General features: G+C 50.7%; 1 protein-coding gene across 1 annotated transcript in view; it reads right to left on the reverse strand.

Moving 5' to 3' along the window:
• Window positions 1-10,352: 10,352 nt before the first annotated feature.
• Window positions 10,353-16,507, reverse strand: part of GALNT17 (polypeptide N-acetylgalactosaminyltransferase 17) — a 447,370-nt gene continuing 441,215 nt past the window's right edge. The window contains exons 10-11 of the mRNA XM_060122908.1: window positions 12,699-12,866; window positions 10,353-11,889 (exon numbers count right to left, since the gene is read on the reverse strand). Of these exons, the coding sequence (XP_059978891.1) occupies window positions 11,761-11,889; window positions 12,699-12,866 (297 nt within the window). The 3' untranslated portion in view covers window positions 10,353-11,760. The remainder of the gene's footprint in view (window positions 11,890-12,698; window positions 12,867-16,507) is intronic.

A 16,507-nucleotide genomic window follows, 5' to 3' on the forward strand; every position in this document is an offset into this window, starting at 1 on the left:
CATTAGCTGAAGGGCCTAAAGCCAACTGCTTTGTAATACCCCGCACTCAGGGAGGGCTGCCTCTAGCTCTCTCGCAGGGAGGACCTAGCTAGAAGGGATCTCTGAGGGCTTGGAGGAAGATGAGGAAGATTCTTTTGCCCAGACTTTAAGTACTGGGGACCCTCTTCCTGACTCATAGATACACCCCTGGTGTCCTCAGCTGATGAGCCCCTACATGGAAGCTTTAGAAAGACCCCACCAAAGAGAACCCGGTCCCCGACGAAGTATCTAAAGAGGGACTTCAGGGCCTGGGTCAGGGGTCCAAGGCTGGAGCTGGTTAGCTGTGATTCTCCTCAAACATACAAGGACTCTGGACCAACCGTGCACCCAGCACACAATTCCTTTCCCCAGGGACAAGCTCTCCGCTTGAGGATGGAGGCTTTTGTCTCATCGTGGTTTCTCTAAGAAACAGACACTGAGACAAAGATTCAAGTGCAGGTTGTTTTTTTTGGGGAAATGCAGGAAACCAGGAAGGCAGCCGATAAAGCCAGCTACCACCGCGGGTGACTGGAGTTTAATCCCGTGGGGGAGATTCAAGGAAATGGCATGGATGGCTCCCCCAGATTCTCAGAATTTGTCCACTCAGGGAGTGAGGAAGCTGGATATTTACACACAATTGTATGAGGCATTGTTTGGCGGCTGTCAGAGGCCCCCCAGGCAAAGAGATGCTGGCATTGGGAAGTCAGCCGGAGCTCAGTAATGTGAAAGGCCTGAGGGATATAGGCCTCAACAGCATCCAACAGCATCCCTTACCCTCACAACCTTCCTTTGCCTGCTGGGAAAGCCTGATGGGAAAGTCTATACCACGTCCCATGGGTCCAAGAGGAGAACCAAAGTGTTTCCTATCTATCGTTTAAAAGGGGCTATGAGACAAATGCTCAATCTGAGGTCAAACCAGAGAAATGTGCTGAACAACAGTCATCAGAGTAGGTGACGTAAGCAAGCCTCTTTGGTCCAGTGTGTGGCAAAGTGGAATTTAGAACCGAGAAGGCTGGGAGTGAAGAGGAGCAGGGGAGAGTCCGTTACCAGAACCAATTCTAGGCTGAGATCCTCTGCAGAGGCTGAGAGACGCCCTTCTGACCTGCATCCTTCAGGGACCTGGAGCTGGAGGCTGGCTGTGATGACCCGGGAAATCAGCATTCTGCTGGGATATTGTCGGGTTGTCTGGGCTGGTGATGGAGTTTGGGATGGAAAGATTGAATGACATAAAGGCTTCTGCATGGTGTTGGCACATAAGACATTTTGGCCATCTTTTTTTTTCCTGAAGTGTGTACTGTTACTATTATTATTAGTGATGAGGGAGTCCATCCATTGAATTGCTGCATGCCTTTAACTCGCTTGGGAGCTTTGGCTCCTAGAAACCTGTGTGGCATCAGGTGGTGCCTTGGTACAATGAGATTGGGACAAGACCTCTATCTCTGCAGCTTCCTAAGCTCAGGTCCATGGACTCCGAAGGGCTCCATGTGTAGGATTCAGGGAGTCTGTGAACTTGGATGAGAAAAGAATGATGCCCTTGGTTTTTTTTACCTCTAAGTGAAATTTAGCATTTCCTTTAATGATGAAAGGAGATAACAAACCACAATTGATGAAAAGTACCTGTACCTTTGTCACCAATAAAAATCACAGTTTCATGTCAAATTAGTTGTTGCAGAAATCTTACAATAACATCTATAACCATACAACTTCATATGTTACAGTGATAAGATATCACATCTTATTTAATGTATTAATAAAATGGTATATATATTTCTATATCATACATTTGTGTATTTCTATATAAGTGGGTTTCTTGGTAATCCTATGTACTTTATGTTACACATTTCTAAAACTTTATTCTAAGAAGGGGTCTGTAAGCTTCCACAGACTGCCGAAAGGGTCCGTGGCATGGAAAATGTTAAAACCCCCTGGCAGGCCCTCAAATGTCAGAAGGTACAAGGTCAACCCAGGCTGGTGCCACCTGTCAGACCAGAGGCCAGAGCACACGCGGAAGGTCCCAGACTGTGCTGGTCTCCTCTTCCCCGCCCCCTGGCGAATCACTCGAGGGGCACAACCTTCCCTGGTTTTCTTTTAACTCATTTCAGAGGAAAGGAGCAGCGGAAATCAGTGTCTGGCGCCGGCAGGCGGTGCAGCCGCATCGCTCAGAGCCGCCTACGGGAGGCGGTGCATCTACGGAGCCCCGACCGCATCTCTTCACACCTCCAACCACCAACTCCCCGCCTCCCACGCGGCACACGGCGCCGCCGTCCTTGGCAACCGCTCCACACACCCGGGCCAGACCGAGCCACGGGCAACCTGGGCTGGCTTAACGATTCGCTGTCCTTTCAGACCCCACCATTCTCTGTCCTTTCAACAGGTATGGGGGACGCAGGGTCCCTGCCACTGAGGAACGGAACTCAAATTTCCACCAGGGGGCGCTGGGTATGCAGGTGCGAGGAGAGCCCACCTGCATTTCTCCTTCCTAAAAAGATGTGCCTTTAAAGAAAGATCGGAGGTGACCAGCCTGCTCTCCACTCCCTGTTTTTTTTCTCTCTCTGCCTGTCCATCCCACTCTCTGCTTATCTTGCTTTTTCTCTGACGTCTCTTTCTTTTTTTTCTTCTTTTCTCTTTGTCACCTTTCTGTCTGAATGTCTCTCTCGTTGCTATTTCTAACACTGTTTATTTCTTCCTGTCATCTGTGCTTGTTTCCTCTCTTTATATATGTCTCTTTCTGCCTCTCTCCTTCCGTCTCCCTCCCTCCCTCTGTCAATCACACACACACACCCTCACGATTCCCTCCTAAGGCTGCAGGCAGCTCTTTGGGGCTGGGAGCCAACCCTGCAGCTCAGGAAAGCAGGGACTGTGTAGAGGGACGGTGGTGGGTGAGCAGCCTCTCTTTTTCAGGCTCCTAGGTGAGTGATTTCTATTTCCTATTTCTGGGCAGCCTCAGTGCTGGGTAGGATGCACCTGAAGCCCAGATGGAGGTGTGGGAAGACAAACACAGGTGCTGGCCCTACACAGCTGGTTCTCTCTCTACCACTGATGACCTGTGTAACCCTGGACAAGCTGACATCATCAGACATCCAGTGCCTGAGATGATTGGATAAGACAATGCTTATGTTTTTTTATTTTTTAATGAAAGTATATGATTTACAGTGTTGTGTTAATTTCTGCCATACAGCAAAGTGAGTCAGTTATACACATATATACATTCTTTTTTATATTCTTTTCCATTATGGTTTCCCAGGATACTGAATATAGTTCCCTGTGCTATACAGTAGGACCTTGTTGTTTATCCCTTCTGTATGTAGTAGTTTGCATCTGTTAATCCCAAACTCCCAATCCACCCATCTCCCCGCCCAGCAACCACAAGTCTGTTCTCTATGTCTGTGAGTCTGCTTCTGTTCCATAGATAAGTTCATTTGTGTCATATTTTAGGTTCCACATACAAGTGATATCATATGGCATTTGTCTTTCTCTTTCTGACTTCACTTAGTATGATAATCTCTAGGCTGGATGGTGGAATTCTTGATGTTATTTTCCTCTTGTTATTACTTACCTCTATTATTTAATTTTTCTCTAATCAACCTTCAATTCATTTGTAACTTACCCCTCAAATTTTTGCTCCTGTTTGAGTCGGACTATTTTCCTAGCCTGCTGAGGGCTCTTTGAACCATTTCAGACAGATCCTGCCGTTCCTTTTTCACCTTAAAGTACACATGTGTTGCCACTTCAAGCTGACCAGAGGGAAACAGAAGTCTGGGCAGGAGGCGGAGCCTAGGGCAGCGCTGGCCGTTGTGAGTCAGCGGCCGCCTCCCAGGGACCAAGATGCTCCCAGGGCCTGGGGACGTGTGAAGTGAAGTTGGTGACTCTCTGCTCCGCCATCACGCAAGCATCCGTGGCAGAGAACCTGGGCATATTCGTGTAACTGCTTAGCCAGCCTCCTCCTGTCTTATCCGAGGCTTTTATGTTAGAACAGCGGGCTTGGAGCAAAGCCGCTGGACGGGTAGTGTTGCCTAATGATTATGAACAAGTGCTCTTGAGTGAGTCTGAATCGCAAACCTGCCCCTTACAGACTCCGGGACATTGCGACATGTTCTAACTCTCTGAGCCCCGGTGTTCTCACCTATAAAGGGAATAATAGCACTGGCCGGGAGGTCGTTGGGAAAATTAAGAGAGAGGGTGCTTGTAAAAGCCTTTGCCTGTGACCTGCACACAGCATGTGCTCACATAAAGGTGGCTGTTATACCTATGGTGAGAATGACACTTTTGTGCCCCCCTCCCCGGCACAGGCTGGTCCTGTCCTGCCAAGCAAATCCTCCTACGACCCGCATCAGCAGTTAGCACCAGCCTGATGAGGAAACTGGCCCACCAACCATGGAGATCCAGGGGAAGCAGCAGAAACGAAAAATAGCAAAACAAAACCAAAACACAAAACCTCGCTGTGTTTGAGAGAAACACTTGCCCGCACTCAGCCTCGCCAATATCTAGGTGCCAGTGGGAAACTTCCTCACCCTTCTGGAGAGTTCTTTTGGGGTAAGAAAGGTCTTTAAACAGCAGATAACTCAAAACCCAAACATTTAAGACCAAAAACAAAACCGAAGAACAACAACAAACTTCCCACTACAACGACCCAAAGCACAGACTATTTCCTCCACAGAGATGGCAGGTTTCTTCCACTGAGCTGTCATCAAGCATGTTTATCTCACAGCTGTCAAGAGCTGGACTCTGTCTAATACGACACCTCTGGGAGACTGTCACATGCACTGGGAGAGCCCAGGAGAGCAGAGGCTCTCCATCAGGGTCAGGGTCAGGGTCAGGGTCAGAGTCAGGCTGTGGACCACCTGAGCACAGGGTGGATGAGAAGCAGGAGTTTCTGGCCTCTTCTGTCCCGGGCTCCTGCAGAGAGCTGATTTCCCCCGTGCCCTGCGTGCTTCGAGCCTAGCGCCGTGCTGGTTATTGACCGGAACCTCACAGAAATGCTCCAGAAAGAAACACATGTTCTCTCCAGGAACCAGAGCAGCAATTCCACCTTCAAAAAGAATTCTAGAAAGAGTCCCAAGACAGACATAGAACCTCACTAATTTGGACAAATTTGTGGTGGGTTAGGGTTGGGCTTCTGGGGACAAAGGGACTCTGAATTCTAAAACAGTGGAAAGGAAATGCATTCTCAGTGCACATGGGAACCAGAACTTTCCTCTGATTTCCGCGTTGGCACTAGGTGGGTGACACTCTTCAAAGAACATCTAAGATGTGGGTATAAATAGCAGAGTGGTGGGATGCATGTCCAAGGGGGTCTCGGAGGCACTCTGCAACCGTGCAGTGAAATAATCTTCATTTTCTAAGCTTTGGTCATAGGAGCAAATGTCCAGGCAAACATTTACTCAAGCATCTGAAATACTGAATTAGAGAGGTTGGGACTTGGAATGATGCAGAGAAATTCGGAGACATGAATTTGGGCACCAGAAACTTGGTTTGGTGACTTGGGCCAGGACGGGGAGCTTTCATTCTTCTTTGTGTGTTTTCAAGGGCAAAAAAGTCTGGGGAACGTTTTAAGCAGAGCAGACTGTACATTCTTTTTTTTTTTTTTTTTGAGGGGTGGGTATAGTTGCTTTACAACTTTGTGCTTTTCTGCTGTACAGCTAAGTGAATCAGCTATATATATACATATATCCCCTCCCCCTTGGACCTCCCTCCCATATGTCAATTCCAATCTCCCAATTCATCCCACCCCGCTTCCCCCACTGTGTCCACATGTCCGTTCTCCACATCTGCGTCTCTGTTCCTGTCCTGCAAATAGGTTCATCTGTACCATTTTTCTAGATTCCACATATACGCGTTAATATATGATATTTGTTTTTCCTCTTTCTGACTTCCTTCCCTCTGTATGACAGACTCTAGGTCCATCCACGTCTCTACCAATGACCCAGTTTCGTTCCTTTTCATGGCTGAGTAATTGTATATATGGCAGCCTGTACATTCTTGTTTGTTATCTGCATGGCTGGAGTATAAACCTGCCTTATAACTAACCAAGGGCGGTGCCTCTGTAGAAATTTCAGCATCTGAAGTCGTCGATGCACAAACCTCGCCCAGTGCCTGTTGGATGTGACCATTGAAAGCTCCGCTTTTCCTGCTGTTCAAAGCCGGATCCCACACTGGATGCAAAAGCCCAGACTCCCGGGGCTGAGGGAGGGTTCATAATGTTAGCTACCCATGAACTACATATTTGGTGAAAAGATTAGTCCAGCTGAAATTGACAAAGTTCACCAAGAATCTCTCAGCCTCACTCTGACCAATTTGGCTGTGCCATGAAGTGCTTCCTTTAGGTTAAAGGTGAAAATTCTCCACTTAACAAGGAAAGAAAAAAATCATATGTTGAGGTTACTAAGATCTGCAGTGAGAACGAATCTTCTATCTGTGAAACCGTGAGGAAGGAAAAAGAAATCCGAGCTAGATTTGCTGCCGCACGTCAAACTGCAAAAGTTACGGCCACAGCGTGTGACAAGTGCTCAGTTAAGATGGAAAGGGCATTAAATTTGTACAATAAGAAATACTGAGAGAGAGAGAGAGAGACCACATTCACACAACTTTTATTACAGTGTATTGTTCTATGTTATCATTATTGTTGTTAATCTCTTACTGTGCCTAATTTATGAATTACACTTTGTCATAGCTATGTATGTATAGGAAAAACAGTATATATAGGGCTTGGTACTATTGTAGTTTCAGGCATCCACTAGGGGCCTGGGGACATATCCCCGTGGATAAGTGGGTACCGCAGAGCACCCTAGCCTGTGGCAAATGGATCGTGGCTGCCTAGCCAAGACAGTGAACCATTTCACCAGGCGGCAAAGATGAATTCTGTCCATGATAAAGCTGTCGTCAAGGGAACATAGGTTGTTTCTCTCTGTTACAACCAGCAGCATTAAAGCTTCACGGAGGGGCCCTGACTTAAGGTGCAAGGTAGATTTTTTTTTTTTTTTTTTTTTTTGCGGTACGCGGGCCTCTCACTGCTGTGGCCTCTCCCGTTGCGGAGCACAGGCTCCGGACGCGCAGGCTCAGCGGCCACGGCTCACGGGCCCAGCCGCTCCGCGGCACGTGGGATCTTCCCGGACCGGGGCACGAACCCGCGTCCCCTGCATCGGCAGGCGGACTCTTAACCACTGCGCCACCAGGGAAGCCCAAGTGCAAGGTAGATGTTAACAGGCAGTTAATCTTGTTTTCAGAGTTCCAGAGGGCCGGACAGTGGGAAGAAGTTACTGATATTCAGATCTTATTTGGTTCACTGTCAGAAAGAGGGCTTCTGCCCTAGAACTAGCTGTCTCTAGAGTTTATCAAGCCGATAGTGGACTGGTGGATGGGCATCCAGTGGGAGAGCGGATTAGATGGTATTTTGACCCTGGAGTAACAGGAACCCCCGACCATTTATTAAGGATGATGATCGCTGGCGCGCCGGACAGTTTCCAGGGTCCCGGAACAAGCGGCAGCATCAGTGATGCCTGTCTGGCTTTCTCACTTCCTCATTTTGGCTTTTCGTGTTTGGACAGTGTTGGGGGCCCACATCAATAAGCAGCAGAAGAAGTGAAGCTGGGAGCCGCACTTGCAAGAGCTACCCATTGGCTGGAGCCTCTTTGGGGAAAGAACACTGGAATCTGCTAACACGCCAAGAACCCCATTTATACCGATAGGCAAAGATCCCATCTCTGCCCCGGCTCCAGGGGCGGGGAGGCCCAGTATATTGTTTCTGTTTTCTTTATTCAGATATAAGCTTTGAAGGGTAAATACCATGATACTCGTCATTCATCATGGTGCCTTGCAATTGCTCAATATGTTTTAGGTCCTCCTTCTTTCGTTCTCTCCCTCCCTCCCTCCACTTCTCTCCCTTCCTTCCTTCCTTCCAGGAAGTCTTAAAAAGCAAACCACAGAATAGGTGTCCAAATCTATTTGTTGAACTGGACTGAAGTAAACCTCTGGAGTTCGGGGCCCGCCACCTGTCCCTATATGTAGGTCCTGGAAACTTGCCTGAGTGAGAAAGTAGAGTAGCCGAGAGACGCAGGGATTTGTGCTTCGGGCGAGAGGAAGGGGCAGCTGATGAGGAGCTGGGGATCTGCCAGCCCACCTGCTCCTCTGGAGCTCAAATCCAAACAAGAGGCTAGCACACTGGCAATCAGTGGGGATTGGGAACCTGCTTCTGGCCCCTTGGCCTTTCCAGGCTTCGTGGACCACCTGGTTCCGTGTGCAGGCTCCGAGCTCCTCCCCAGTCCATCCCTGGGCTTCTGACACTCAGCTCTTCTCAGAGCAGCCCTTGAAAGCAAAGTGGAAGGAGGAGAGATTGCATACAAATCAGGGACGACCGATCACCGGACAGCCCAGGGGTGTGCGGGTCACCGGCTCTGCCCAGGCCTGACTTCCGCCCTTTGTGAAACAGGGATCCTTTCTGAGAATAGTGGAAGAAATAGCAGATGAAAAACACGTGGCTTCAGAAACCCAAGTCAAAGGGTTTGGAGTCGTGGCTCACGATGACGACGTCTGGCCCGAACTCACCTTTCTCTGTCCTTTCGGTTTCTTCTCCTGTAGCCCCCAGAATCAGTATAAAGAACACATTCGAGAAATAAAACATTCAAAGGCGTCAGCTTGGATGGCTTGGACATCGATTGGGAATACCATCTGTGATTTTTTTTTTTTTTTGCCTTATGAATCGAGGGGGAAAAAATGAAAGAGAAGGAAATGGCCACCAGACAGGAGAGTGGGAAGCGCCTATGTGACGGGACCGCATGGATGGAGGGAGATGCACAAAGGTTGTCAGAACTCAAGCCCGATGCCTGGAGCCTGCTGCCTGAGCTATGCAGAGGGATGGGTCTCTGGAACTTCCAAATTCCCCTAAAGGTCTGAGACCCTAGGCTTCCCCAGGGCCCTGCTCGTCTTTTCTCTCCTCCCTCTCTGGCTACAGTTAATTCTTCTTCTGTGCTTTGGCCGCTGGCCTGCCACCCCCAAGCCTTTAGGTCGCCTGGGATGCTTTGGGGCAATGAGGATGCCGACCCAGATGCTGGCCTCAGGCTCTGGCCTTTGGGAGGAACCACTGCTGATATGAACAGACAGCCCAGGCTTCCTGGATGCTGGAAGCAAGGGCCAGAGCCAGGATTTGCAGCACACATGCTGTGCCGGGAGGCTGAGAGGCCCCCATGGCCCTAAACCAGCACCCTCATCCCCATCACGTAAACAGGCAAACCCAAACATCCTGCCTGCTGCCTTGTGGCCCTGAAGAAAAGCAACACTTCTCTCTTGAAAACTCCAGGGCTCTTCCTGCTGTGCGTATGCTAGGGGTGAAGCCTTAGGAATAGAAACGGGCCCAAAGTGCAGTGAACAAGTCAGAGGGTGCGGCTCCAACTCCATCGGGGGGACACAGAGCAGGTCTTGCGGCTTCTCTGCTCCGAGGCCGTTTCGGCCCATTTCCCAGAGGATGAAGGAACCCACAGGGGCCCATTGAGTACCTCAGGAGGATTTGGGCTCAAAGCCTCAGCTAACGGTAAAATGGAGTATTTGTCTTCTTTGAGCTTCTACCTTCAGAACCACACAGGAGGAGAATGGCTCAGTCTGGGCAGGACCGCTCCTCAAAGCACCGCCTTGGAATGCTACCCAAGGCCCCCTTGACCCCGCGGGGGACCGGCAGACCCTTGGCTCTTTCGGCTTAATAGTTACGCCGAGGATCTGATGTTTAAGTTTGATGAACCCCTCCTCACCAAACAGCAGAATTTTCCATCTGTGCTCATGGACCCCGATTCTCAAAGAGCCCCCCCAAACGGCAGCTGACACACGTCTGTGGGTTGGGTTACACTGAACGAGCCGGATCTTCTTGGCTTCCTGGGAGGGAAGAGACTTGGGGCTGTCAATGCCCAGGGGCTTCAGCCCATTTCCTTCCAGGTTCATTTCCAGGGCAGAAGGCCTGCCGTCTTTTTGGATTTCGCTTCTCCATGAATAGAAGGGGCAGGTGCTTCCACTACGGGCTCTCTGGTCTCGAGAGATAGGAGTGGCGGCCGGCAGCACGAAGAGGCGGGTCAGGACACTTGGCCAGGTCACCCATGGCCCTTCTCTGCGTCACAGCTTTCTGCACCCACCTGACCCTTCTAATCTGGGGTCAACAGGGGGTTAGCAAGCAGGTGTCCAACGTCAAGTTCTGTCCTGCTTTGGGGGGAGGCGAGAGCAAGGGCGGGCTGGCCGTGTCCCCACCCCACGAATGAACGCTCTTGGCCTTTAATAAACCAGAAGCCCTTGCCACGTCCCAGGAAGTGCTTCCCGGCCCAGGCTCTGGAAGAATCGAAAAGCCAAAAAGGCTGAGCTGGGAAGTGCTCACATGTATTTATTTCACAAAGGGGGAAAGGATCACCAGTAAGATGCCACCACATGAGACACTGTGAACCCCAAACTGGGCAGGTGTGGGGTTTGGTTCTGGGCAGGGCTTGGCCGGACAGCATGAGGGAGACAGATGGGAACTGGCAGAAGGGCAGCCTTCCATCTGGGGTGCCAGCCCTGTCACATCCTGCTGGCCAACCCACCCCCCACAAGCTTCTCAGCATCCTTGATCTGATCCGGGCTGGCAGTAATGCAACAAGTCCAAGGCCACACCTCTACGTCTGCCCTACCGTGCACTCAGACGCACACGCCCAGACATACGCGCCATGCACGCACGCACAGGCAGCAGCACACTCGCCCCACCAGGCACACACCCTCATACGCATGCACACTCGTCCATATATTAACTCTGATTTATAAGTGCACCCTAACCAGAGGGCAATCAGAAAGAAGTTATTACTCTTCAGAGGGGACTCGACTGCCTTCTTCCCTGTCAGCTGGCCAAGCACAGGGAGACACGAGAGCATCCTCCAGGGTCCTGGCCCCCTATGCTGTGCTGACGTCAGTCCTTAAGCTCCAGATGGGGGCTGATTGCTGTCCCCGCTGCGGTAGCCACTGTGAGTCCGGGCTCCCCGGCGCCTGGGCAGGCAGAGCAGAATGGGCCCGGCTCCAGCCTGGGGGCCCTCACAGCTGAGACCACCGCACGTGCTCTCTGCCTCCCTGCTGACGACATACATGGAAGAGCTGGTCCAGGCACATAGGATCCTAGTGCCCAGGTGACCGTGGAAGCATCAGCTCCTTCCAGGTCATCTCGGGGGTGGAGTCCAGAAAAGTCCAAGGCCACCTGCTGGAAAGGTTTGGGGGCTGGCCATCTTGGGCTGTGAACAGGTGTTTGGGCAGAAGCAACCCGGGGGACACTGGGTCTCAGGGCCTCGCTGCCTCCTCAGAGGAGGGGGAGCGAGGCTGTGGCCCAGCACCCCCCTCCACTTCGTTGAGGGCTCAGGTGGAATTCAGAAGCTGCTGCTGCTGCTACGAGAGATGAGAAAAAGGAGGGCCCCCCGCCTGTCCCAGTCCTGCAAGTGGATGGGAAGAAGGACAGGAGGAGATGCGATGTGTCACTCCTCAGTACCAGGTCCGTATCCAGGCTGCGGAATACACGGCTCCTGTGCTCCCAGCGAAGGGTCAGGGAGCTCTGCCAGGGCTCACGAGCCTCAGGCAGCTGGACGCCTGATGGAGACGCAGTGTCTCCATCCGGGCCCCAGGCTGCCCTGGAGAAGCCCCGGGAGGCCCACTGAGCACCTGCCGACTCCTTGCTGTTTCTCTCCCAGCGTGGCTGGTCCAGAGGACGCAGACCCTGTCCCGAGGGCCAGGTTCCGAGGGCCCCAGCTCCTTCCACTACTTGATGAAGTTCTTAATCGTCCACCTCTGTCCCGTGCAGCTGCGGAGGATGAGGTCGATGCCAGCCAGGCCTCGGTTCTCCACCTCCAGGCAGCGCCCTGTGCCCTTGTTCATGACGGCGCCATTCTGGGAGCACGTGGGAGTGAGAGGGAGAAGAGACAGCCAGAGAAGGAGACAGAGAGATGGAGACGGAAAGACAGAGACGGAGACGGGAACAGAGAGACAAAGAGACAGGAACAAAGAACCAGAGAGAGACGGAGACAAGGATGGAGAGACAGAGAGATAGAGACAGACAGAGAAAGATATAGAGAATGAGAGACAGACAGAAACAGAGAGATAGAAACAGAGAGAGACAGACACAAAGAGACAGGGAGAGACAGAAATACAGAGACAGGGAGAGGGGGAGGGAGGGACAGGGAGAGGGAGAGAGAGAGAGATTTAACCACCATAGTGCCCGGCACATGGCCCCTCTTGGGGAACAATCCCACCAAAATTCTGCACACAGGAGGGAGGGATCTTTGGGCCTTTGGACCTTCTCTGGAAACCCTAAAGTCAGAAAATAAATAAGCTTCACCGAGTCTGAGTGGCTGAACCAGGTGAAAGCATTGGTAGGGGATGGTGTCAGGATGGGGGACTGCCCTGGATAGTGTCAATCTGACTTTCTCCATCTCTCTGGCATTTAGAAGATTCCAGAGAAATCACCCCGAACTCCCTCTCGAGATGTATCAGAGCCCAGCCCAGCCTGGCGCTGCTGCAGGGATCCTGAAGGCTGTGTCACAGGGAAAGGCCCCAGTGATTCCGCCTGAACCTGTGCAGCAGTCCGTGTGCCTTAAGCCGGGAGACCGTGGGTTGCACTTTGCTGGCTGCCCTTCCCGGGGGCGCTCGCGGCACCCTCCCGTGCTCTGGGCTGCCAGGCCTGTCCGTGGAGCACTCACCTGGATGAAGTTCCAGCGCTTGTACAGGCTGCTCTTGACCTTGTCGCAGTCCAGGAGCTGGGGCAGACGACTCTTGGAGTTGTCCACCAGGCAGCGGGTGTCAGGGAGGAGCGTGGTGGTCCCCAGGGCTCCCAGGTGCAGGAAGCCCTCCTTGGTGTAGCGGGCCAGCTGGGGAGAGAGCAGAGCGGCAGGGCCACGGGAGGTAGAGATGAGACCACGAGGGACACATGGGTCACCCAGGACTTTGTCCATGCTGCAGTCCCGGCCACCTTCACAGGCCTGTCACACACACCCCCAGCTCACAGGGGCACCCCGTCCAGGAAGCCCACGGCTTGCTAAGCCTGCATACAGATTCCCTGGACCACTCCCTGATTTCCTTCTAAGCATGTCCTCGGTCAATGTTTCAGGAGTCTGGCCTTCTGTTCAACAACGCAGGGAGCAGGAATAAGTGAAAAAGCGGGACATCCGGTTTCTAAAGCTTGGCTCTGCTTCCAGCTGGCTGGGCCACCTTGAACAAGTCAATTAACCTCTCTGAGCGTCCATTTCCTCCTCATTTGTAAACCGGGATTAATTAAATCTACCCTGCTGCAAAAGGGCCCAAAGAGACAGTTCACCGAAGAAGCAACAGGCATATGAAAAAGCATTCAACCTCCTAGGTATTAAAATAAATCAAAACAATGAGACATCACGTTTTAAAAAAAGAAATTATTTGTGTTTTGTCAAGGTGAGCCTAAGATGGGCTGGAGGGAGGGTAAATTACTACAACCTTTCAAAAAGGAATTGCAAAATATAAGCAGTGTGCTTTTAAAATGTTTCTCTCCTTTGACCCAATAAATCTACTTTAAAAAATCTTGGGAGGGCTTCCCTGGTGGCGCAGTGGTTGGGAGTCCGCCTGCCGATGCAGGGGACGAGGGTTCTTGCCCCGGTCCGGGAAGATCCCGCATGCCGCGGAGCGGCTGGGCCCGTGAGCCATGGCCGCTGAGCCTGCGCGTCCGGAGCCTGTGCTCCGCAACGGGAGAGGCCACAACAGTGAGAGGCCCGCGTACCGCAACAACAACCACAACAACAAAATCTTGGGAATTCCCTGGTGGTCCTGTGGTTAGGACTCCACACTTTCACTGCCGAGGGTACAGGTTCAGTCCCTGGTGGAGGAACCAAGATCCCTTCGTAAGCCATGAGGTGCGGCCAAAGAAAAGAAAAATGAAAAAAAAAAAAATCTATCCCAAGAAAATAATTAGAACTGTGAACAAAAGTTTATGTAGAGGGGTGGGGAGGAGGAGGAATTGGATGAGGGCAGCTAAAAGGTACACACTTCCACTTATAAACAAGTACTAGGGATGTAATGTACAGCATGGTGAATATAATTAACACTGGTGTATGTTATATATGAAAGTTAAGACAGTAAATCCTAAGAGTTCTCATCACAAGGAAAAGAATTTCTTTCTGTTTAATTTTGTATCCAGGAGAGAGGATGGATGTTCACTAAACTTACTGTGATTATCATTTCATGATGTATGGAAGTCACGTCATTATGCTGTGCACCTTAAACTTATACAGTGCTGTATGTCAGTTATATCAGTAAAACTGGAAGAAAAAAGTTTATGTACAGGGTATTTATTGCAATGTTATTTCTAATGCTGAAAAGGCAGAAATACCCTAAATGCGCAACCCCATCCTGGTACTTGCTCCAGGCTCCATGTACTGCAACAAATGCTAGGTAGCATTGGGTAGATTCCCAAAAAGGCCACATCTTTCTATGCGCCCTGGGCAATATGACTTTGCTGCAATTTCTATTAGGAGGTGGAGTCTGTTTCCTCATCCTTGAATACTGGCTGGCTTTGTGACTTGCTTTGGCCCACAGAAGGTAGCAGAAAGGGGGATGCGACTGTTGCTGGTATACACCTTGCATATTTCCACCCTCCTGGAGCCCTACAGCCACCATGGCAGTAAGGCCAGGATGGCCTCTGCTAAAGGATGATAGCCACGTGGTCCAGACAACCAGCCAGTCAACCACGAGACAAGTGGATGAGGTCATCGTCGATCAGGCGGCCCTCAGCCGAGCTGCTGGCTGATGGGAGATGCGTGAATGAGTCTGACCCAAATCATCTGAACCTGGTCCAGATCGCAGAACCACCCAGATGACCCATAGACTTGTAAACAATAATAAACAAATAAATACATATTGTTTTATGCCACTAAGTTTTGGGGTAGTTGTTATGCAGCAATAGCTATCCGATACACAGATGATAGTGCCTGACAATCCTTCTCACAACTAGTTGTGAGTCCATCCTAGTTTGGTGCCTTGGCCTCTCCTGACTGCCCACGTTGTTTAAAGCCCTGTATTCCAACTTCTGAACAGATACGTTCACCTGTCTTTCACACTCCTTTGGGGCAGGGATCGTGTCCAATTTATTTCATTCTTCCTAGGAGACAATCACAGACCAAGGGCTCCGAACATGTTTGTGAATGAGCACATTACAAATGTGATCAACATCATCATTTACAAAATGCAGCCACAGCTATTCCTTTAAACTCCACAAACATGTTTTGAAGAGTCCTCTATGTGCCCAGGCTGGGGACAGGCACTGAGAATACAAGGATGGGGCTGTATTCCCACTGAGATGATTCCAGGGCAGGTTGGCGAGAGGCAAGCACAATCTTCACGTTCATTCTCATGATCCTATGAGGTGTCTAGAGCAGGAGTGATGATCATTATTAATATACAACGGATGCCTAATCCATTACAAAATAATATTACCAGCCAGCATATATTGGAGGCATACTCTGCCCCATTTCTAAGCATGGTACAGAGAATAAATTATGTAATGTCTACAATAACCTGTGAGGTAGGTGCTATTAACCTTCCCATTTCAAAGAAGAGGAAACAGGCATGAACACATCTGGTCACCTGGCCGGGTCCTGGCTTTTATCCTTGGGTCCCCAGAGATTCGATGGTTGGAAGCCTTGGCCCAGCAGCTGAGCAGCAGAGGGACCTCCTCTCGGGTGATCCTGGGTTCCTGAAAGCCTGGGCATTTCTTGCCAGGAATGGAGCAGAAAAGTACCTCCGCCCTGGGACACAAGCGCCTCATCAGGGGATAAGATGCTCCGCAGGGGCTCTCTCTTCTGGTGAAAGCTGTCAGAAACCCTCTGTTCTGATCCCCAAAGGGAGGCTGCCTGATCCCCTCAGGAACAAGTGACAGGAGTTTATTAAATGCCCTTGAGAGAGAGATGTGGTTAACATGTGTTTTAAACCCAAATTAGTTCCAAATCAGAATAACTGTTAGAGGCAAAATGGTAAAAAAAAAAAAAAACCAGAAGCCCCGCCCCATCCCTCTTTCAACAACGTCTCTCTGAATGTGTTTAAATTCATCAAATGCAAAGTGATGAACGAAAGCAAGCTGCCTTTATGTTCAGGATACACACAGCTGCTTATTGAAATTATGAGTCAATCTATTACCCAGCAGGCACGTGAGCGGCGCTCAGAACATTAACTAACTGAGCATGTCTGTGACCCAGATGCTTAAAGAGTGAAGCTAAGTGCCACCGGGAGTTAGAAGCTCTCCTTTCTGAAGTCTTTTAGGACATGAAAACAATAAGACCCAGACTTCCGGGACCTGCAAAAGGCCACGTATCCAGCCCCAGGGGAGGAGGGCCCTGCGGGATTTCTTTTCTGGGGGAAGGTGGTTTCTCACACCGGGAACCCATACAAGGAGGCCACATGCATGGGCTCTGCTGGCCTGGCCAAGGGGCCAGGGTCAGGGGAAAGGTGGTGAGTGCTGAGACCTGACATCCACCAGGACCCCCAGTTT

Source organism: Lagenorhynchus albirostris, chromosome 15, assembly GCF_949774975.1.
Source record: "Lagenorhynchus albirostris chromosome 15, mLagAlb1.1, whole genome shotgun sequence".
NCBI classification, from domain to species: Eukaryota; Metazoa; Chordata; class Mammalia; order Artiodactyla; family Delphinidae; genus Lagenorhynchus; species Lagenorhynchus albirostris.